At 52.6% G+C, this 22,083-nt stretch overlaps 1 protein-coding gene across 6 annotated transcripts in view; it reads right to left on the minus strand.

Annotated features, from left to right (window-relative positions):
* Positions 1-2,424: 2,424 nt before the first annotated feature.
* The window catches only part of LOC138815406 (rho family-interacting cell polarization regulator 1-like), a 28,246-nt gene continuing 8,587 nt past the window's right edge, over positions 2,425-22,083 (minus strand). The window contains exons 1-22 of one of the 6 annotated variants that reach the window (XM_070004782.1): positions 21,500-21,581; positions 10,385-10,511; positions 10,111-10,263; positions 9,910-9,988; positions 9,236-9,259; positions 9,087-9,140; positions 8,836-8,988; positions 8,671-8,734; positions 8,538-8,581; positions 8,338-8,463; positions 7,770-7,918; positions 7,568-7,697; positions 5,922-7,481; positions 5,718-5,839; positions 4,781-4,913; positions 4,387-4,522; positions 4,092-4,253; positions 3,685-3,843; positions 3,353-3,549; positions 3,179-3,262; positions 2,981-3,071; positions 2,425-2,839 (exon numbers count right to left, since the gene is read on the minus strand). In XM_070004782.1, the coding sequence (XP_069860883.1) occupies positions 2,742-2,839; positions 2,981-3,071; positions 3,179-3,262; positions 3,353-3,549; positions 3,685-3,843; positions 4,092-4,253; positions 4,387-4,522; positions 4,781-4,913; positions 5,718-5,839; positions 5,922-7,481; positions 7,568-7,697; positions 7,770-7,918; positions 8,338-8,463; positions 8,538-8,581; positions 8,671-8,734; positions 8,836-8,988; positions 9,087-9,140; positions 9,236-9,259; positions 9,910-9,988; positions 10,111-10,263; positions 10,385-10,488 (3,822 nt within the window). In that variant the 5' untranslated portion in view covers positions 10,489-10,511; positions 21,500-21,581 and the 3' untranslated portion in view covers positions 2,425-2,741. The other 5 variants (XM_070004781.1, XM_070004780.1, XM_070004783.1 and 2 more) reach the window with 5 other exon arrangements.

Here is a 22,083-nt window from a genome sequence, read left to right on the forward strand (position 1 = left end):
CCAAGGCAGGCACGGGTTTCACGGGACAACTGGGCACAGACTTTTTTTTACTTGGGTACCTTTACTTCTGATAATAGTATCTATCTTCTATCACCTGGGCAACTGGTTCCTAACTGTCCTAAGTTCAGGGCAACAGGAACAGGTAACTACCCAACCTGTATAACAGCAGGGCAGGAGGTAGAGTTGTGGGGCGGCTTTGCGTTGTGAGAGAGACCTCTGAAGAGAGGTGTAGTTATAAAAGGATTCTCCCTGCCCTCTACCATCTGACAGATCAGGGTCCCTGGGCAAAGTAAGCCAAGTCACAGAGAAAGGTCTCTCTCTCTCTCTCTGTTGTACTAAGTATGCTAGTTCTTCACCTGGCTGTGCTAGAGCTGAATACTAGGCTCTGGCTTTAGCACCCTATTTGTGGAAGACGGGAATTCTGTTCCTTTTCAGCACTAGAGAGCACGGATCTTCAGTGATGGCTCCAGTGAACCCTGTCTGGGATGATGACATTTTTCCATTTTTTCGCCCAAGCCCTGCCCTATCCTGTGGACTGAGCTATGAGTATGTGCTGGCCCATTCACCCCATATGTACTTTCCCAGGACCTGGTCAACACCAATGTCCACTTCCTCTTTTTCCACCACCTGGGCTACCAGTAGGCCTCTTGTCCACAAGATTCAGTTTCTGAGGGGCACCTAGTGGTGGTTCTGGAATTGCAACTTTCTTGCAAGAGCCCATGGACAAGGCCCAAGCTGTGGCCAGATTTGGGTGCTGGCTTGGTTTCTACCATTTGATTGCCTTAATCTACTCCATGCCATCCCAGGTAACCATGCAAAAAGCTGAGCTGAGCTGCACAGTCAGTCCTGCCTAAGTTGCCCTTCATAGTTAAGAGCCGGGTGCCAGTGGCTCATGGCTGAAATCCTAGCTACTCAGGAGGCTGAGATCTGAGGATTTCAGTTCAAAGCCAGCCTGGGCAAAGAAAGTCCGTGAGGCTCATCTCCAATTAACCACCAGAAAACTGAAAGTGGCACTGTGGCTTAAGTGGTAGAGTGCTCACTTTGAACTGAAGAGCTGAGGGACAGTGCCCAGGCCCAGAGTTCAAGCCCTACGACAAACAAAAAAAAGGGGGGAGCACAAAGTTAGGTCAACGTGATGGCTGTCTGCCTGTCACTACCCCGTACCCCATGTCTTTAGTGAGCCACCTGCATCTACTCACAGGTGTTTCCTGTATGCTTTCCTGTTGCTGTGGTTTTTTTTTTTTTTTTTTTTTTGGTCGTTTATTTTGTTTTTCTTCTGCTCAGTGTGGCTTCCCCAGCAGGTGGTTAACGTACTAGCCAAACCTCTTTACACAGCCTTAAAGCACTAGGGGGATAGGGCTCCACAGAGATTTGGGTTATCCCTATCCCCTGGGACAGTTGGCACCTCGTTAGCTCTTCCTGAGTACAGGTACACATGCACTCCCTGTGACACCTCTGTGTACTTGCTGTCCCACTGCTGTGCTACTACCACAGGTCCTGGGACACCAGAGTAGACTCAGAGAGTAAGCAAGGTCCTGCCTATACACTCTCTCTTTTGGATCATGGACATTTTGTTGGGAGAGGGGAAGAGCAGTCTGTTTCTCTAGCCAAGGGTATGGCCCTTCCTCAGGCCCTTCTTAGAATAAGCCTGCCATCCTGCAATCAGACCCACTCTCTTGTTCTTCCCACTTTGACTCTTCACCTCCTGGGTTAACAAATCAGATTCCAGGCAGCTCTGAGGGAGGGGAGCCATATTCTGGGAACCCTGCCTTCTGAAGCAACAGTTTTGATGTCTGTTGGGCACCACAGGGTTCAGCAGGTTTGTTATTCCAGCGAAGCACCTCAGGGAGGAGGTCACAGAGCAGCTATCCTGGTCTCCTGCCTCCCAAGCCCCAGCTCCTCCCCTCTGCAAGGATCTCTCCCTTGATCCCCAGCTTCCAGAATGAGTTCCTTCAGCCTTCCCTGTAGGAAACTGCCAGGGTGGAAGGAACACCCCTAAGTCTGATATCCGGTTATGCAATTCTGCTGCCCTCTTGTGGCCAAAAACTCAGCCACACTATTCGGCATAGGTTTTTTTGTTTGTTTGTTTTTCTCTCCTAGTCACAAACTCAGCCATAATATAGTGTTTGCTTTCTGCTCCATGGCCATAGCCAGTCCAAAACTAGCACCCTTTAGGGCCTTCTCTGGGCCAGCTGTACAGTTGACGCACCCAAGGGTTATAGGTCCCAGGCCCAGATGCTAGCTGACCCTGCTCAGCAATGTCCTCTCTCTTTCCTCTGTTTTCTCCAAGTCCTTTCTGGGCTTTGCTCCACTAAGGTTTCCAGGACAGATGCACATACTGTTGTCACAGCTGGAAGTGTGGATACACCAGTGCCAGGAAGGGCATGCCAGAGGGTGTTGGAGCAGAGGGAGTGGAGCAGGCTGTGTAGGAAAGGCATTTTGCTTTTTATTTTCTGTAAAACTCTGTAAATAAAATACAAAACCAAGGGAAGTGGTGAGGCAGAGGCAAGATGGCCAGGCCCCAGACACTTTGTGGCGAGGGATGTGCTGAGTCGAGGCTGAGAGGCACTTGACTGCAGGCACTGACTCTACCAACCCCAGGGGTAACAGAAGAATATATTAGATTTTCATTGATAGGAATCTGTGGGGAGGGGTGTCTGGAGCCGGCCCTCACCCTCCCGCCAGTGCCTGGTGAGCCCTGAAAGTGGTAAGAAGGGGCTCTGGGAGCCAGTGAGTAGAGTTCAGAATGCAGTGCTGGCCATGCTGCTGGGCCCAAATATGCGGGGTAGGGCATCCAGTGACTCCTCCAGCCGTCGATGGGCAGACTGTCCTTCTTCCCCTGTAATGCATGGGTATGGGGTCAGTCATGGCCCTGGCTCCATCCTTACCCTTCTATTCTTAGACTCAATGCATCCTACTTCTGTTAGCCAGGATGTCCCAGAATCCACTTGAGCCATTATCTCCCATATGCCTGACTCACCACACTGCTGCAGACTTTGCCGGGCAGCTTCTCTTACAGCTTCTGTGTCTGTTTGGCACAGGTACACCAGGGGTTCAATGCCCTCAGGAGCCTATCAAGAAAGAGAACAGTGAAGTGGGCTCAGTGGAATAGGCGGGAAGGGCCTCAGAATGGATGCCAGCAGGGGAGTGAGAGGGTAAGTGGGTTGGCAAGTATCACCTTGATGCAGCCCAGAGCCAGGCATCCAGCCACTCGAGTCTGCACATCTTCATCCTCAAGCTGGTCTAGGAAACACAGCAGGGCCTGGGCAAGGGCAGGAGAGCAGTCTTAGCCAGACATTGAGAGCCCAGGACCACAACCTTCACCCTCAAGAGAGCCTCGCCTGACTCTCACCCTTTCCCGGAAGACAGGGCCCAGTGACAAGCTTCGGAGCTGTGTACTGACAGCAGCCATAACCTTGTTGTTGCCATGGACAAGCAGGGAGCTGAGGGCCCTAAGTCCATCCTTTCGCAGCCGCCCCTCGGGTGCCAACCTCAGGGCCTTCAGCACAACAGCCTGGTCATCAGAGTTCAGATTCTTCACCAGCAACACTGAAAGAAGGGAGCAAAGTTAAGGACTGGGCCAAGATGAAAGGCGAGGAGGTTCATTGGGTTTAGAGGCCTTATCCTCATGTCCTCATCCATACCCTCAGGGCCAAGTAACTGTGGTCAGGGCCACTGTCTCACCTTCCTCAGCAGTCTCTGTCACGTAGGCCTCCATAGAAGGGCTGTCCAAGGCTTCAAAATAACTCCAGAACTGGAAAATGGTGAGCTGTTCCCCAGGGCCTGGTTGGGGCCTCCTGGGCAGTTTCTGCCCCAGGGCATCCTCCAGGAACTTTACACATACTGTAGGAGATGGTGCCATAGCTTGAGTTGGGATAGACCCAGACTTCCAGTTGGAAGATAGTGCTTCTGTCCCAGGCTCTGGTCCAGGGGTTCCCTGTCTACATCCTACCAATCTAGAAATGTGTCTTCAAGTCAGTTTCTCCTCAGTGCTCAGCCCATATGTTAATATGGGCTGACTTAGCCTTTCCAAGGTCCCTGTTGCTGAGAAGCTGAGAGAAGATGGAAGGGCAGGTAAGGAAACCACTTACCAGCCTCAGCCAAGCCTGGCTGACGCAGAGAGAGACGGGCTCCATACTGGCTGCAGAAGGTGAGGAGCACCCGCTCCACTGGACAGATGAAGGGGCTGAGTCCCTCTGAACACTGATCCCAGAAGGTCAGGAAGCCAGGACGAGAGGCTGAGAACTGCACCACTGTGAGGGGATGAGAGAAACTGTGCGCAACCCAGCAGGCAGGCAGGGAGCAGACAGGTGGATAGATAGGTAGAATGAAGTAAGGCAGAAGTCTCAGGTAGACAACATCAGAGCCTGAGCCGGTGTCCTTTACCTTCCTGGGAGGAAATGACGGGGGTCTCCCATAGCCTGCTGAGCTTGCACACTGCCTCAAGTACATGAGCTTCCCGTAGTAGCCGTTCTAGGGCCCATGCTTCCTGGCAGCGCAAGGGCCCAAATGTGCCGAGTTTCTGGAGAACAAGAGTGGCCAAGTAGAACAGGATTCAAGGTAGGACTTAGGAAGGACAGAAACCAGGGACTACAAGATCTAAGATCCAGCATGCATTGGGAGAGACTGAGGATAGGCAGAGAGCAGGAGTTATTCATCCAGCAAGACCTAGAAGTCATGGCAATGGAGTACTAGGGTATAGAAGGCCAGGATTGGAGTGCAGGGTTCTCTGGGGCAAGGGGATAAAAGGGAAGGGAGGGGGAAATACCACTAGCCTCACCAGCAGGAGGCGACTGCAGTGGTACAGGTGTTGAACCAAAGTAGCATCCAGAGCTGGACACCCTGTGCTGAGGTGGTGAGCACTGGGTGAGTCTAGGCTGTCCTCAGTCCTAGCCTCTGGATTGCTTGGGGGCCTGAGAGAGAAATGGAGTCAACCACACTAGAAGCACACATTACCATCTGGTCACCAGAGTTTATTTTTATTAAGCTCCTCCTATCCCCAAATGGAAGAATACACATGCACAGACATCAGACAGTGGGTAAGTTCACAGAAGACTTCCAGGAGGGAGGGGTGTGACCAGCAGGGGTAGAGGGGTCTTTAATCAGTCTTCCCTGTGCCACACCAGCTAGGGGATGCTGGGGCTGGGATAGGTGAGAGTAGGGTTGCAGGGGGGATGGTTTACAAAATGTAGACTGAAAGGAACGCAGAGCATGAGAATGTAACCTGGGAGGCAGTAGAGGAAGGAGGGATCGGGCACGACTTTCAAATAGCAATTGAAAATGGCCACTCTGGGACCTGAGAGACCGGGGTCTCTGGGATAGTCGGGGGTGATGCTGAGAGATGCGGGGTGCCTGAGGTGGCACTGGAGGAGCTTCTTCATAGGGTAGGTCCAAGGTGAGGCCAAAGGAAAGAGGAGGGGTGGAAGGCACACGAGTTGATGGGGACCGGTGGGGGAGGCAGATATTGCAGAGACGAGGAGCAGGGCGGCCAGAAGCACTAGGGACAGATGGTATGAGAGACACCAGCATGAAGGACACATGAGGTATACACGGGAAGAGTGTACACAGACATGCCAGCAAATCCATCTTCATGTGCCCTCCCTGGCTCCACCTCACCCCATCTTGCCTTTCTCCCAACTCACCTGCATCTCCTCTGCCTGGCAATGCCTCACCTCTTGCCCTTTATTATCTCTTCCAGTCTCGCCTAGTCCCCTTACCTGTCCCCTGGCCCATCCTTGTCTTCATCCTCATCTTCGTTGAGGAAGCTGAAGCTCTCCAAAGCATGCTCCACAGTGATGCTGAGACTGGAGGCCCGGCTGCGAGTCATGCCTTGTTTCTGCTAGAATTGGGAAGGGAGTCAGAGCTGCTGCCACTAGCTGGTCATCCTCCCAGGCCACCCAGGCCGGCCTAACCTTCCTCACCATGAGCAGACTCTCCAGCCGAGTGACCTCTTGCTCCAGGCCCTGGAGCTCAGGAAACTGGCCACGATAGTCGTCCAGGGCAGACATTAGGGTGCCCAGCGCTTCCTCCAGCCTCCTGTCTCCAGCTCCTCCAGTTGTTACTGGGGCTGGAACTTGAGTAGCTGTGGCCAAGTTAAGTTCTGAATGTTGGGGTGTAGGGGCTATGGGTGAGTGAGGAGGGCTTAAGCTCTTAAGGTTGGGCTCTGGAGGGTCTGGGTCAGGGTTTGTGAGGGGCTTCCAGTCAGAACAGGCATGACTCTGGAAGGAGGTACTGGGTACTACAGTGTCTGCCTGAATACAAGGAGCCAAGGCTGGGTTGTTGCAGGGCAGGGGTTTGGTGATGGGGAGTGTGACATCTCCAGAGGGACTGGAGAACACCTCAAGGTCTGGAGAGGAGGAAGGGCTTACAGTTGTAAGAGTGGGACTGGGGGTGGTTTCGACTTGGTTCATAGCATTGGGGGTAGGACTTGCGTTAGTTGACATTCTTGCTTTGTGGGTGGGGCTTGCGGGAGTGGGGCTTACAGTGGTATGGGTAGGGCTTGTAGGAGTGGTGCTTGCAGTGGTATGAGTGGAGTTTGTAGGAGTGGGGCTTGCAGTGGTATGAGTGGGGTTTGTAGGAGTGGGGCTTGCAGTGGTATGGGTGGGGGTTGTGGGTGTGAGGTTTGCAGTGGTATGGGTGGGTCTTGGAGTAGTGTGGGTGGGGCATATAGTGGTATGGGTACAGTTTAGGGTGGCATGGGTGGGGCTTGCAGTAGTATGGGTGATATTTGTGGTGGTATGTGTGAGGCTTGGTATAGTGTAGGTAGGGCTTGTGATGAGCTGGGATTGGCCTGTAGTATCAGAGATAGGGCTTATAGTAGTGAGGGTAGAAAGCACAGGCTTGTGTACAGAACCTCTAGTAATAGAAGTGAGGTTTTGAATACTGTTAACAGGGCTTATGGCACTATGGATGGAGCTTATAGTGGTGTTTGGGCTTCCCGGCCCAGAAGGGCCAGAGTTTGTGGTCTTATCAACTGAGTCAGGATGTGCAGATGGTGCATGGTCCATAGATGTGGGGGCAGGACTGGGTGTGTTGAGGGTGAGGCTTGTGGCAGAATGGCAAGTGTCTAGAGCAAGTGGAGTAGTACTAGGGTGCTCCCCATGGGTGGGATTTGGACATATAGGCAGGCTAGGTCTTGGGACCAGGCTCTCTGAGCCCGTAGGTTCCACTGAAGCCTCAGCCAAGGCAGCATCAACACTGGCCTCACTGATGTGGCTCAAGGTCCGACTGTAGGGAGCATGCCCATTGGCCAAGGCTGGAGCCACAGCTCCCTCCTCATCCACGGGCCCAGAACGGGGCTTCTCAGGCTTGCGGAAGGCAACTTGAATGGGCAGGGGCTCAGGCTGCTGCACCAGAGGCCTCGGGATTGATGAGTGGCGGGCAGTGCCTGAGAGCTGTGGACTAGATGAGTCGTCTGAAGATTCAGATGACAAGGACCATGCTGTCCCATTTTCCAGATCCTCCTGCCGCCGAAGCATGTTCTGAGAAAGAGGGAAGGGCATTTCAGAATTACCTTTGAAAAGCCTCTAGGAGATAGAAAGGTCTGGGTCAGGGTTATGACTCTCACATAAAAGGCCTGTTCCCGAAGCGAAGGGGTGTCTGGTGGGCTCTGGCTATAGGTGGAGAAGCGCTTGGTAACATTGGAAGCTTTGTTGACAGTTGAGGCAGCTGAAGGCTGGTCATCCTTATCAAAGGGGCTAAGGAGTAAATAGGCTGTTAGCTATGCCATCATCTTCCTGGCCCTGCCCCTAACCCTTAAGCCCACCAACCTCCATATGACTTCTAGGCTGAGCTTGATGGTGCCAAGGTCGTTGATGTCCACAGCCACAACCTGAGGCAGGGCAGCAAACAGGTCCTTGGTTTCACAGGAGACACTTCCCACAACTACATGGTTGGCCAGGCCCTTCAATTCTGTCACCTGTAGAAAAGAGTACATGATAGGATCATAAGGGTGCAAGGGCTATGAGCAATCGAGGCCTGAATCTTCACAGAGATTACAGGATGGTCACAGGGATATGAGACCATGGAGGCTTAAAGCCATTTGGGAACATGAAGATCATAGAGGTCCAAGTTGGTGGGTCATTGAGGTTATGGGAGTCATGGCTCCTGAGGGGTATCAAATATTCATAGGGTCAAAAGATTATATGGAAATCACAGTCAGGAGGCCTTGAAGTATAGGAATTACAACGGTTGTTCTTGAAGCCTCAAATTTCATGAGGAAATCATAGAGCCAGGAAGGGAGACCACAGGAATAAAGGTCTCAGGGTCAAGAGGGTCACAGGGGTTCATGGGGTTTACAGGACCAAGGTATCTTAGGGACCTGGACACATATATCACCTTAATGGACAGGAATTCTGTGAGCAGAGGAAGAAAGATGGTTTCTTCGCTGTCCCAAACCTGTTTTCCACTACTCTCAATACGGCCTCGCAGTTTCCAGCGCTGACGGCCATATTTCATGCAGATCTGGGGAAATAGGATGAGTCAGCCCTTGGGGTTGCAACCCTTCCATTTCAGCCCTCCCATGTACATCCTCATACCTCATACTGATCACCGACACACAGCCTTGCAAAGCCAGCTAGCCCTGCAAGTAGGGGGAGAAGTAGATGAGCCATGTTGGGGAGCTAGAACATAATTCCTTCTTACCTCCCACTAGTCTCCACAACTTGGTACCTTTCATCCGGAGATGAAACTCTCCCAGCTGTGCCTCTAGCTCACTCTCCAGCAGACACATGCTCTGAGAAGGAGGAGTGGGGAAAGGAATGAATAAAGAACCAATCCCCACTCACCAGCCCTGCCACACCCCATGTCTCTACCTGAGCAGCACTCATCTCTCACCTCTGTATATTCTCGATGCCCCCGAGTGGCCTCAGCCAGGCTGTCCCGGGCCTCTCTGCTTCCTGGGGACCCAGTGCTATAGGCTCGAACCATGTTGTAGGCACCATCTCGGAGACGCCGCTGGACACAGTATGCCTCATACAATTCATCGATCTGGCAAGGTGACATGAGGTTCTCACTTGGCCTAGAAACCTCATTTTCCTAAACTGTCCAAACCTCCATCCCACTCCAATTGCATGCTGCACAAGTACCTTGCTGGCATGGAACTCCAATCGTCTCAGGAAGCGTTCAATGGACTTGACTTGCTGGGGGAGAGGTGAGTCAGGAGAGGCCTGAGGCCCAAGGCCCTTTTCCCTCCCCAGGAGCCAACCCCTTCCATCACCATTCAATAAACATTTACCTTGTCCAGGTCATACAAGAAACCCTACGGGGGAGATAAAAAGGGGTACTTAGGAGGTATGTGGAAGACCTTACCCAGGTTACTTGCCCACCCAGACCCATCCTTCAAGACAGCAAAAAAAGGTTTCCTCCTCTGTTAATCCCTGACTTCTTTTTCCATGAAGAACTGTGACTCTCTTCAGTACCATTGTAATATAATCTGCTGTCATGTCTGGGTCTAACACCCTCCTCTCCCACTCCACACACTTGAAGCATCTGTGAGCAGATACTGGGTCTTAAGCAGAAAGTGTGCCTCCCTAGCTGGTGGCTCATGTCTGTAATCCTAGGTATTCAGGAGGCTGAGATCTGAGGATGGTGGTTCAAAGCCAGACCAGGCAGGAAAGTCTTATCTCCAATTAACCGCCAGAAATCTGGAATGGTGCTGTGGCTCAAAATAGTAGAGCACTGGGGAAAAAGCTCAGGGACAGAGCCCAGGCCCTGAATTGAAGTCCCATGACCAATTGACCAGGCAGAATGGAAAGAATGGGGATAGAAACATCCTCAACCAGCCTTTCCTTATACTACCTTTCTACACACATCTGGACCTAGTCACCCCAGAAAACAGATTGTCATGCAGGGTTGGCCTGGCCAAGCCCCAACACCCCAAAGGCAAGGGGCACCCCTACTACCACTCACCAAGCGGGAATTCCTCTTGGACTCCTTTATCTGCCCCTGGAGTTTCTCCTGCTCCTGCTGGTGCACTTCCAAGTAGGCCCTGGGAAGAGGTGACAAAAGTTAGTTTACAGACAGGCTGTCCTCAGCTTCCTACTACGTCAGCCTTCGGGTATGGGGCCGGGTTAGGAGTAGGGAGATTGTTGCTGGGAAGGAGTTGCTTACGTCAGGCCTCGCTTAAGAGCGGCATACACCAGATCCAGCCGCTCAGGCTGTGGGACTTTGGGGGCCGCATGAGCCACAGAGAACATCCTGGACACTCGGGAGAGTGTTAGGGTCTTCCGTGGGGGCCCTGGTGGGCTGAAGACCCTAGAGGTCCTGAAATAAAAAATAAGCTGCCTTCAGAAAGGGGCGAACAAGAGTCCCCCAAGCCCTCACTGCACATCCACTCCCGACCCCATCTGACTCTCGACCCCCTTTACCCCCCTCCACCGCGTACCTGGGCCCGCGCTCGTGGCTGCCGAGGACGCCTGCGAAGGACTGGCTCCTATTGACCCGGGCGCTGAGCAGGCGGCGCTGTGGCCGCACCGACAGGGACATCATGGAATGAGTCCGCGCGGGGCTCCCTGGGGGTGGCGGGGGTGTGTGTCCAGTCGGGTCCCTGAGGCCCCCTCCCCGCGGCCGGGTCCCAGGTCCCTCCCCCGAGGCCGGGTCCCAGATCTTGTCCCTAGAAACAACTGCCCCAGTGGGCTCCAGCTTCACTACTCTTAGCCTGGCCGGCCCTGGCGTTAATGACAGGGCAGCCGGAGGCGACTCGGCCTGGGACTCAGCGTGGCCTCGGCTCGGCCCCCACTTCCTGGCGAGGTGCGGGCTCCGCCTGCCGCAGGGCAGGAAAGGGGGGGTCGCGTGGACCCTCCACCGGCTGGAAGGGGCAGGAAAGGGGCGGGGCGCGCGAAGAATGTGCGGAAGCGCCTGTTTACCCGGGGGCGGGGCGGCCTCCCCAGCCCAACCCCTGGCCTGTCCCCCGCCCCCCTCCAAAGTGGACGAGAAACTCGGGCGCTCCCACCCCGAGAGGCTGCGGGAGGTCACGGGGCGGGGCGCGCATTCGGATCCCAGAAAGAGTTGCTGGACAGGCCCGGCCGGCGCGGGCTTGGCTCCCGCAAACAGCCGACTCTGCGAAAACTGCACCCCCAGATCCCCCTCCCAACCGTCCCCCCTTCCCCCAGCTCCCCGGCGCCGCGACGCTGGAGCTCTCCCTGCGGGGAGCCGGGGATTCCCAGGGTGCGGGGCTGTGCCGAGAAGGGCCCGCCTCCTCCACTTCCCGTGGCTCCGATCTGTAAACTGAGTCACGGACGCACGCCTTCACCCCTATACCCCTAATCCTTCGGAGGGAGGGGGGGTCCTTGGTGGGCCCCCTACCACTACTACGCACTCGCTTTGGCGAAAACGCCCTCTTGGTCCCCAGAATCTGGACTGCACTCGGGTGGCAGCCCCGGAACCTTCACAGCCCCGAGCCGAGTCCTACCTCTCTTCTTGGAGTTCATGGTAGGTCCTCGACGCGCCTGGCCGCGCCGGCCCCCCGTGTCCCCGCCGCCCCGGGCCGCTTGGTGAGTGTCGGCCCCGCCGGGCTCCGCGCGCGCGCTCCCTGCCTCTCTGGCCCGAGCTTCGGCTGCTCTCGGCGCCTCCCCCCGCCCAGTTCCTGCCTCCTGACTCAGCCCGCCAGGATGGGGCAGGACCGGTCCTCGGACCAGGGGGGCATCAGATCACGGCCTGCCTGGCTTCCCCAGGGTGACTTAGAGGTTCCTTTCCAGGAGGAGACGGAAGGTGGCTGGGTCAAGAAGTGCAAGTGAGAGAGTTGAACACGGGCATGAATAAGGAGGGATAGAACGAGTGAGCTGTGGGGCGCAGGGCGAGTAAGGAGCTCTGCGTGGCTGTGGGGAGGTGCGGAGAGAAGGCTGGACATAGCTGAGGTGTAGAGGGGTGAATCTGGGGTGCTCGAAGTGGGGGAACTGTGTCAACAAGAGGGTAGAGAATTGGGCATATTATGTATTGCTGTGCTAAAAGCTATGCAGAGACGGAACTGGGTGTAGAGACTCACACAGCCCCAGTACCACACTCACTCTGTTTCTCTTCTTTTTTTTTGCCGGTCCCAGGGCTTGAACTTAGTGCCACAGCACCACTTCTGGCCTTTCTGGAGTGGTTTATTGGAGGTAAGAGTCTCGTGGACGATTCTACCGGGGCTAGCTTCAAACAGGTGTGAGCCACCAGCACCTGGTTCACATTCTTTTTTTCTTTTTTTTTTTTTTTTTTTTTTTTTGGGTCCGGTCGTGGGGCCTGAACTCTAGGCCTGGGCACTGTCCCTCAGCTCTTCAGCTCAAGGTTAGCGCTCTACCACTTGAGCCATGGCGCCACTTCCGGCTTTTTTCTTTTGGCTTATGTGGTGCTGAGGAATTGAACCCAGGGCCTCATGCATGCAAGGCAAGCGCTCTACCACTCAGCCACCTTCCCAGCCCTGGTTCACATTCTTATACTCCCAAAGTGGGTGCTCAGTCTGGGTATTCCCCTCCACCTAGTCCCAGGGAAAAGGATCAGGTCCCAGGGACTTGCCAGGGGCCTCCTTTCTAACAGAAGATGCATCCTAAGGCCGAGGTCTCATCCTCACATAGCACATCTTCCTATAGCACCTCCAGTCCTGAATTTTCAATACTTCTGTGACAACTCTTTACACACACACACACACACACACACACACACTTCCTTGAATATCCCTTGTCCATCTCCAACATGGAGAGAGGCCCAAAATGTTCAGGATTCCCTAGACACCCCATCTCTTGAACCTTGATCCCCATTACCTTTAAGAAGGTAATGTTCTACAAATAACCTCCTTGAGGCTCAATTCTGCCACACTGTGCTTTCTTTCTCAAGCCCAGGGGTCAGCCTGTGCAACAAACCCACTAGCGCCCCCTACAGATGCAGCTGCAAGAAGGCTAAGGACTCTGGTTTGAGGAACAGTATCCACCCTTACTCTGAAGACTGGGTAACTTGCACTCATTGGTGACTTACACATTCCCATGGATTGCTTCTTTCAGCGACCTTCAATGCCCCGGCCTTATCACCTATTCTAGAATGCCCCATTTTTAAGCTGCACCCACAGTACCCACAAGCTTCAGCTCTCTCCATCACTCCCACCTTACCTGCTTTTTACATGAGACATTTAGTCCCTAAACCCTCAGCTCATTTATTCAATTATGCACTGAATGACAGCTTGTCAACAAGCATGTGCCAGTCAGTGGAGATAGAGCCTGGAATTTCACAGACACCACCCTGTGTGGAACTCACAGTCCGCCTCTGCTTTGCTTTCTTACTGCCAGCTCCCTCCTACTTTCTGTTCTCTACCTTCCCAGCACACCCTCCTCCAAGTCTGCATCCACAGCTGCCTTTCCATCCCTTGCTTGCTGCTAGCATCCTCAGCACTCTGCACCTCTCTCCTACCCCGCAGAAACCCCTGGCAACTCTACCCTTGTCTTCGTTGCACCTGCACACAGACTAGAGGAAGCTGCCAGAGGCATTCTTGGTATGGTGTAGCATGGTAAGAACTACAGAACAACTCTCAATCTCAGCCAGATTCTCACTTCCCATCTGGAAAAAAAATCCCATCTCAAAGAAGATGGATGTTTCAGATTTTTTCCATGAATTACCAAAAACCTCATCATTCATATAAAAAAATGAAAAACAAGGGGCTCGGAATGTGGTTTAGTGGTAGAGTGCTTGCCTAGCATATATGAAACCCTGGGTTCAATTCCTCATAAACCACATAAACAGAAAAAGCTGGAAGTGTCGCTGTGGTTCAAGTGATAGAGTACTAGCCTTGAGCCAAAGAAGCTCAGGGACAGTGCCCAGGCCTTTAGTTCAAGCCCCAGGACTGGCTAAATAAATAAATTAAAATTAAAATTAATAAAAAAGTGAAAAACAGCCAGGTCCCAATGGCTTATGCCTGTAATTCTAACTACTCAGGATGCTCAAATATGAGGACTGAGGTTCAAAGCCAGTCTGGGAAGGAAAGTCTATGAGACTTTTATCTCCAATTAACTAGGAAAAGCCAGAAGAGGCCTGGCAATGATGTGACTCATGCCTACAATCATAGCTACTCAGGAAGCTGAGATCTGAGGATGGTAATTTGAAGCCAGCCTGGGCAAGAAATTATGTGAGACTCCTATCTCTAATTAACCACCAAAAAAGTGGTAGAATGTAGAGTACCAGGTGTGAATGAAAAAGCTAAGAGGCAGAACTGAGGCCTTGAGTTCAAACCTCAGTAGCACATACACACACACACACACAGTTCAAACCTCAGTAGCACACACACACACACACACACACACACACACACACAGAAGAAAATGAAAAATATGTAAATATCAATAAATGACAATTATTATATAACAAGAAAGAAAAATAATATGTGTAACAATATGGAAGAGGGGATGAGGGTTCTTCTTCTTCTTCTTCTTCTTTTTTTTTTCTTTTGGCAAATCCTGAGGCTTGAACTCAGGGTCTGGGCGTTGTCCCTGAGCTTCATTTTGCTCAAGGCTACCCTCTACCACTGGAGCCACAGCGCCACTTCCATCTTTTTCTGTTTATGTGGTACTGAGGAATCGAATGCCAGGCAAGCACTCTACCACTAAACCATATTCCCAGCCCCAAGAGGAGTCTTCTAAAGTCTGGCAGTGTTCTGTTTCTTACTCTGATTTTTTTTCTAGTCCTCGGGCTTGAGCTCTGGGCCTTGGCACTATCCCTGAGCTTATTTTGCTCAAGGCTAATGCTCTAGTACTTGAGCCACAGCGCCACTTCCAGCTTTTTGTGAGTAGTTTATTGGAAATAAACTTACAGACTTTTCCTGCCTGGGCTGACTTCGAACCGTGCTCCTGAGAACTCTGCCTCCTGAGTAGTTAGGATTACAAGCCACTAGTGCCCAGTCCTACTCTGATTTCTATTTAGGATGGATATGTGTGTGTGTGTGTGTGTGTGTTCATATATATATATATATATATATATATATATGTACACACACACACACACACAAATCTGGAGAGACAGAGTGTGTGTTTCAATGGAGTCTGGCTATGTTACTCAAGCTAGTAGTAAACTCTTGGTCTAAAACAATCTTCCTGGGCTAGGAAGGTGCCTCAGTGGTAGAGTGCTTGCCTTGCATGCATGAGGCCCTAGATTTGATTCTTCAGCACCACATAAGCAGAAAAAGCCAGAAATGTCACTGTGGCTCAAGTGGTAGAGCGCTAGCCTTGAGATGAAGAGCTGAGGGACAGCACCCAGGTCCAGAGTTCAAGCCCCATGACCAACAAAAAGTAAAATAAAACAATCTTCCTGCCTCAGCCTCCTGATTAACTGGAACTATAGGTATGCCTTACTGTCCTGAGTTATTTTCTGTATTATATTTCATCTAGTATGAAGTTAGACTTAACCAAATGATTACAAAGGGGTATATATCAGTGGTAAAGTGTTTGCTTAGCCTTGGGTTTGATCTTATGTAACATACACAGAGACACAAAAACAGACAGACAGACACACACACACACACACACATACACACACACACACACATGAGTAAATAAATATAAAAAAGAAATATTTCTGTGCACCCTGTGTCTCCCTCTGCAACTCCTCACTTCATTGTTCTTTTTCCTTTTTGAGCCAAGTTTCTGGAAGAATGGTCTACCTCAGTTTCCTTACCACACCTACTATTCCTCTTCCCATCCTGTCCCAACTACTGTACTCACCCTTCTCCTGATTGGTCCAGACAAGGTCACCAGAGACCTCCCTATTGCTGAATCAACCCAGTGTCCAATGTTTAGACTTTATCCTGCGTAATCGCAATAAAGCTTTGGACTTGGTGTCTCCCTTCCTCTTCCTTTAAGTCCTTCCTGCCCTTGAGTTTTAAGAAACAACCTACTCTTGGTTTTCCATCATCTCTCAAGCCATACTTTTTTTTTTTTTTGAGACAGGGTCTCAAGGCTGGCCTCAAAATCACTCTGTAGCTCAGGTTGGCGTCCAACTCAAACTGCCTTACCTCAGCTTCCCTAGTGCTGGGATTACAGGCCAGCACCATCATGTCTGGCTCCCACATCTTTTCCCACAGAGGCCCTGTCGCTTTCCCTATCCTCATCTCCATGGGCCTCACCCTTCCAACCCTTCAGGCTCTACACATCTTCAGTTCAATGCCGTTTAAATGTTGCCAGCTTCTTTATTTGTATCTCACCCACACTGCTCTTGTGAGCAGCAGTCCTCACATCCAGCTGACTCCACTCCAGCTGACAAGGTCTTTTGATTTTTTTTTTTTTTTTGGTCCAGTTGTGGGGCCTGAACTCTGGGCCTGGGCGCTGTCCCTCAGCTCTTCAGCTCAAGGCTAGCGCTCTACCACTTGAGCCACAGTGCCACTTCCAGCTTTTGTCTTTTTGCATATGTGGTGCTGAGGAATCGAACCCAGGGCCTCATGCATGCAAGGCAAGTGCTCTACCACTGAGCCACCTTCCCAGCCCTGACAAGGTCTTTTGAACTGTAAGAGATGAGCTGAACTTGATACCTCTAGACGGAATTCACCACTTTCTTCTTCAAGCTTGAGCCTCTCTAGCCTAAATCTGTCTACGATGGCACGACCATCCCGGGATGTCTCAGTCTCTACTCCTGTCAAGAGCTTTTATCTTTGTGTGTGTGTGTGTGTATATACAGGTACTGAAGCTTGAACTCAGAGCTTGGGCACCATCCCTTAACTTTTTCACTCAAGGGTGATACTTGAGCCACTGCCTCACTTGTTTTTTTTTTTTTTTTGCTGGTTAATTGGAGATAAGAATCTCACCTCCATGAGACTCTGTCTGCTATGGCTTTGAATCTCTCTTCTCATATCTCAGCCTCTCTAAGTAGCTAGGATTACAAGCGTGAGCTACTGGTAGTCAACAGGCCTAGCTTTTAAATGTCACTGAAATCAGCTCCCCTACCTCTACCCCCATAGTGAGAATTTGGGTTCAAGCCATCACCAGCTCTCTTCCTTACAGCAGCCTCTTAAAGGGTTCCCTGTCTCCTTTCCAATCTCAATGTGCCAGTCATAGGCACTGTGCTTACATATGCCATATATTTTAATTCAAGCAACAATCCTATGGGGTAAGGGCTACTAGCTCTAAGGGCTACTAGCTCTGCTTCACAGCTGAGAACCCACAGTCTAACTGACTGTGTGACCTTGGGTAAAATACTTAAGATTTTATCCTTTAGATATGCATAAAATAATGTTTAGATAATAATAATAGTAATAATAATAAAAGTAACAACCAAAAAAAAAATAAAAGTAACAATCACAACACTACTTCACAGGGCTGATGGAAGAATACTGTGTTACATCCCTTTGTCATGGGTGTTCTGGGTGAATATTACCTTACTGTTAGCACACAACAAATAATAACTTATTATTGAGCCACAGCGCCACTTTTGTTAGTGATCATTAATTTGCCCAAAGTTATACAGCTGGTAAGGGGCAGAGCCAGGATTCACATCAGGTTTTATGAACCAGAACGCCAATAAACCTTTATAATTTTCAGACTCTTGTGGCTGGCTTTGGTGGCACATGCCTATAATCCCAACTACTCAGAAGGTGGAGGTCTGGAGGAGTGTGGTTCAAGAATAGCCCGGGGCAGGGTGGAGGTATAATGGAGACTCCCCATCTTAAAAAAAACAAGGTAGGTGGCCAGGCATTGGTGGCTACTTCGGAGGCTAAGATCTGAGACCTTGAGGAAAGCCAACCATGACAGACAAATCCAATTAACTATCAAAAAACTGGAAGTGGAGGTATAGTTAAGTGACATCAGTAAGCTAAAAGCCAAGCAAGAGTACAGTGCCTAGAGTTCAAGCCCCATTACTGGTACAACAAACAAGCTGAGTGCCAGTGGCTCACACTTGTAATCCTAGCTACTCAGGAGGCAAGATCTGAGGATCAAGGTTTGAAGTCAGCCTGAGTAGGAAAGTCTGTGAGACATTTATCTCTGATTGACCACCAAAAAGCCAGAAGTGACTGGGCACTAATAACTTACACGTGTAATCCTATCTACTGAGGAGGTTGAGATCTGAGAATAACAGTTTGAATCCATCTTGGGTAGGAAAGTCCATGAAACTCTGATCTCCAATTAACCACCAAAAAGCTGGGAGTAGCAGTGGTAGCCCTGGGGGTGGGGGTGTGGGCGGAGATGGGGGGAGGGGGGGTGGGGGGGAGACAAAACAAAACAAAACATAGGCATTGGTGGCATGAGTCTGTAATTCTAGCTACTCAGGAGGCTGAGATCTGAGGATTGAAGTTCGAAGCCAGAATGGGCAGGAAAGTCTATGAGACTCTTATCTCCAGTAAATTACTCAGAAAAAGCTGTAAGTGCCGCTGTGACTCAAGAGGTAGAATGCTAGCCTTGAGCAAAAGAATCTCAGGGACAGTGCCCAGGCTGAGTTCAAGCCCCAGGCCCTGAGTTCAAGCCCTAGTACTTGCTCATGCAAGCATGAGCACATGCATAGTCACAGGCACAAAAGCTGGAAGTGGAGCTGTGGCTCAACTGGTAGAGTGCTAATAGTAAGCGAAAAAGCTAAGGGACAGTACTCAGGCCCTGAGTTCAAGTCCCAATACCAGTACAAACAAATTAAAAAGGAGGGGTGGGCTGGGGAAGAAGCCAGGTTTGTTACTTGTTGTTCATATTTGTAATCCCAGCTATGTGTGATTACAAATGGATAGGAGGATCTTGGTCTGATGCTAGCCCTGGCATAAAAATATCTAAAAGATATCCTAAAAAATATTTATTTAAAAAATACCTTGCTGGGCACTGGTGGCTCATGGTACTCAGGAGGCTGAGATCTGAGGATTGTGCACTGTGGCTCACCTTGAGCTGAAGAGCTGAGGGACATGTGTCCAGGCCCAGAGTTCAAACCCCATGACCGACAAAAAAAAAAAAAAAAAAAAAAAGCTGGGTGCTGATGATTCATGACTGTAATACTAGCTTCTCAGGAGGCTGAAATCTGAGGATTGTGGTTCACAGGATTGTGAGACTGTTATATCCAATTAACCACTTATGGCTCAAGTGGTAGAGCGCTAGCCTTGAACACAAAGAGGCTCACGGACAGCGCCCAGGCCCTCAGTTCAAGCCCCACAACTGATAAAATAAATAAAACAACAACAAAACAAAACATCTAAAAGCAAAAAGCACTGGGGTTTATCTCAAGTGTCTACCTAGCAAGCTCTGAGTTCAAATCCCAAGGGTGATGGGGAATCCAGACTCTTGTGAAACAGTCACAGTCATCTTTTACCCTAAGGTAAGAGTACAGCCTAGACTCATGACGACGGGCAAGCCCTCTGGGTCTGTCCTCTTCCTTCCAGTGCCCTGCCTTCTGGCTAGGGCCACTGCTCAAGGTTTATCATTATCCCAGCAGTAACCCCCATTACTCCTATACCCTCTTGTCCTGACTAGCTCTTTCACCTTCAAATCTGATCCTCTTAACTTCTTCCTCCAAGAAGCCTCCCTGGGTTGGTTCCTCCTTTTTGGTGCCTCTAAAGCTTCCTCTCTCTGATCCCTGAGGTCATATAACTCAGTTGTCAGTTCTCCTTTAAGATCTCTTTTTTTCCCACCAGCCTGAACCTTGTGGAGGATGGGGTGTCTGTTTGGGGGCTTTCCACCTAGGGCCTAGGCACTTGAGAGATGAGAGAGGGAGGGAGGTGCATGGGAAAAGCTGGGCTGTCTCGACAGATAACCTGACTTGCTGATTTAAAGTCTGAGCACCCGATCACCCTCTACGATTCTCTCTTCTCTCTTCCAGCCCACTGATTATACCATATGCCATCAGACAGGAGGTTCTGCTCCCTGGAGATGGGGCAGGGTGGAGCTGTCTTGGGATTCTCAAGTGTGTTGACTGTCCCATCAACTTCGGGAGATCCTGTCCCTGGGCACTGCCCAGCGCCATGGGCAGGGAAGCCGCCGGTCCGGGAGTCCCTCTAGCCCAGCCCGGCCCTTATTGCAGGGCTGCCCCAGCCTGAGGTAAACAGACGCTAAAAATAACTGGGCTAGGGGTGGCTGCAAGGCGGAAGGGGGTCGCTCCAGAGCCTGTCCCTGTCTCCATGGCAACTGCCCCAAACCCGGCTGCTGACGTCATCCCGCAGCTGCCAACCAGAATGCGGAGACAAGCGGGGAGGGGGGAGAAGGGGGGCTGCGCGGCCTGAGACCCCCCACCCCGGAACCGGGCGGAGGCGGCCCAGTGGCCTCACTTCCTGCCGGCCTCCTCCCCTGGTCAGCTGGTTACATTCCCGATCCTAGTCAGGGCCAGCCAGGCCTGACTAGGACGCAAGTCTAGTGGTGACGGAGGAGCGGGACTGCGGTGACTCACCCGCGCCCTGCTCGCCAGATTTCCCACCTGAGCAGGACCTAGCCCGGAGCCTTGCTTTCTCCCCTCCCCGTTCCCGTACGAGCTCCGACCCCCTGAGACTGCCCGTCTGGCTCCTTTCCCGCCGCTGCCCAAAGGACCCAGGAACGGGATCCTGGGTGGAAGAGCGAGCCATGGCAGTCCCTTCCCTCTAAGAGGACACGTGCATAGGTGATCCATCCCGTCTTCACACGCCCCCACCGTCAGTACTACGGAGGAGGATGGCGCAGGGGGGCAAGAATTCTTATCTAATTCTTGCTTCTCCCTCAAACCAGCTGTGTGACCTTGAGAATGTTACTAACGTTTCTGGGCCCGGTTCTACATCTGCCAGATGGTAATAACCCTCCCCTGCGGCATGTGGCAGGCTCAGGGCACAGCCCCACAAATGGTGGCGAAGCACGGTTGTTGTCCCGTGGGGACTGCACACAGTAGGTACTGGGGAGATCCCCCTGGACCTGCATCAGAACTGCCTTCGTTGGGTTCGATAGGCCAGACTCGGGCTTCACCCAGGACAGGAGGTCAGAGGGTACCGAGGCTGACTTAGCCTGGTGAGCAACCCCTTCCCCAAACCAGTTCTGCAGGGTGTCCGGGCCCGGGTGCCGTGGGAGTCCCCACCGCAGCCTCCATTTGCAGGGACGGGGAGGGTCGGCCCCCCGCCCGCGCCGGTTACCTCGGGCCTGGCCTTTCCAAAGCAGCTTAGGTCGGCCCGCGGGGCCAGGAAGATTAGCTCATCTGCAAAGCCGCCCGAGCCCCCTCCCCATTTGCAGGCCAAGCCTCCCCGGCAGCAGCGTGGGCAGCGGGCGTCTCCGCGAGGAAGAAAGCTGGTCCGCGGCCCTGGTTGCAGCACCGGGCCCGCCCTCCCGCCCGGCCCACCGCACGGCCCCGGGGCACTGGCGCCGAGGCCCGGCCCGGGGGAGGGAAGCAGGCAGCGCCGGGCGCGCCAGGCCCGCAGGCGGCGGCTTTTGTGGGGCGAAGCTGCGTCCTCCACGCCCAAGAGAGGGGATCGGGAGCGGCGGCGGGAGACAACGCGAGTCCCGGGAAGGGGGTTAGGGGAGACAGGGCCGCAGATCCCCGGACCCACCGGGCGGCCCGCCGGTGGGGACGTGGAGGCGGCACCGGGAGCCTCCGGCCCGGGCGCGGCCCCCGGAACCGCGCGGACACTCACATGGCTGCGCTGGGGCGCGAGGACCTGGAGCTGGTCGGGGTGTTCGGTGTCGCCCGGCCTGGTCGCACCGCAGCTGCCGCTGTCGCCGCCGCTGGCGCCGGCCGCTCCTTCCGCCCCGCCCCTCGCGCCCTCCTCTCCCCTCCCTCCCCCGGCCCGCCGGCCCCACCCCCCGGCTCCTTGGGCGCCTGCACCCCTAGGGGCGCCCACGGCTCGCTCCGCCCTCTCCGGTAACCGGGCTGATGGATGGCTTGTGGGGAGGTGGGGGAGAGCTTGGGGCGCCGAGGGCGTCTTGGGTAATTTCCTTTGAACCTTACAACGGGGAAGAGGAGAGGGCGCTAGAGAACCCCCTCCTTACTCGGCCGTCTCCCCAAGATCCCTGTGGCTCCAGAGACCATCCGGGCCCCCAGTCTGTGAACCCTCACCCTGAAACATGTCCTTGGAGCTGCCACTGCTGGCTGGGTGGGTTGGAGAAATCAAGGCTAGTTTCTGGGAAGAAGGGCAACATCTCACACTTTCTGGGCCCAGACTGCCGCTCATCCCTCCTCCCTCCCTCCGTCCCTCCCTGCCTTTTCAGTCAGCCTCAG

This window comes from Dipodomys merriami, unplaced genomic scaffold (assembly GCF_024711535.1).
Source record: "Dipodomys merriami isolate MVZ:Mamm:240054 unplaced genomic scaffold, mDipMer1.0.p SCAF_64, whole genome shotgun sequence".
NCBI classification, from domain to species: Eukaryota; Metazoa; Chordata; class Mammalia; order Rodentia; family Heteromyidae; genus Dipodomys; species Dipodomys merriami.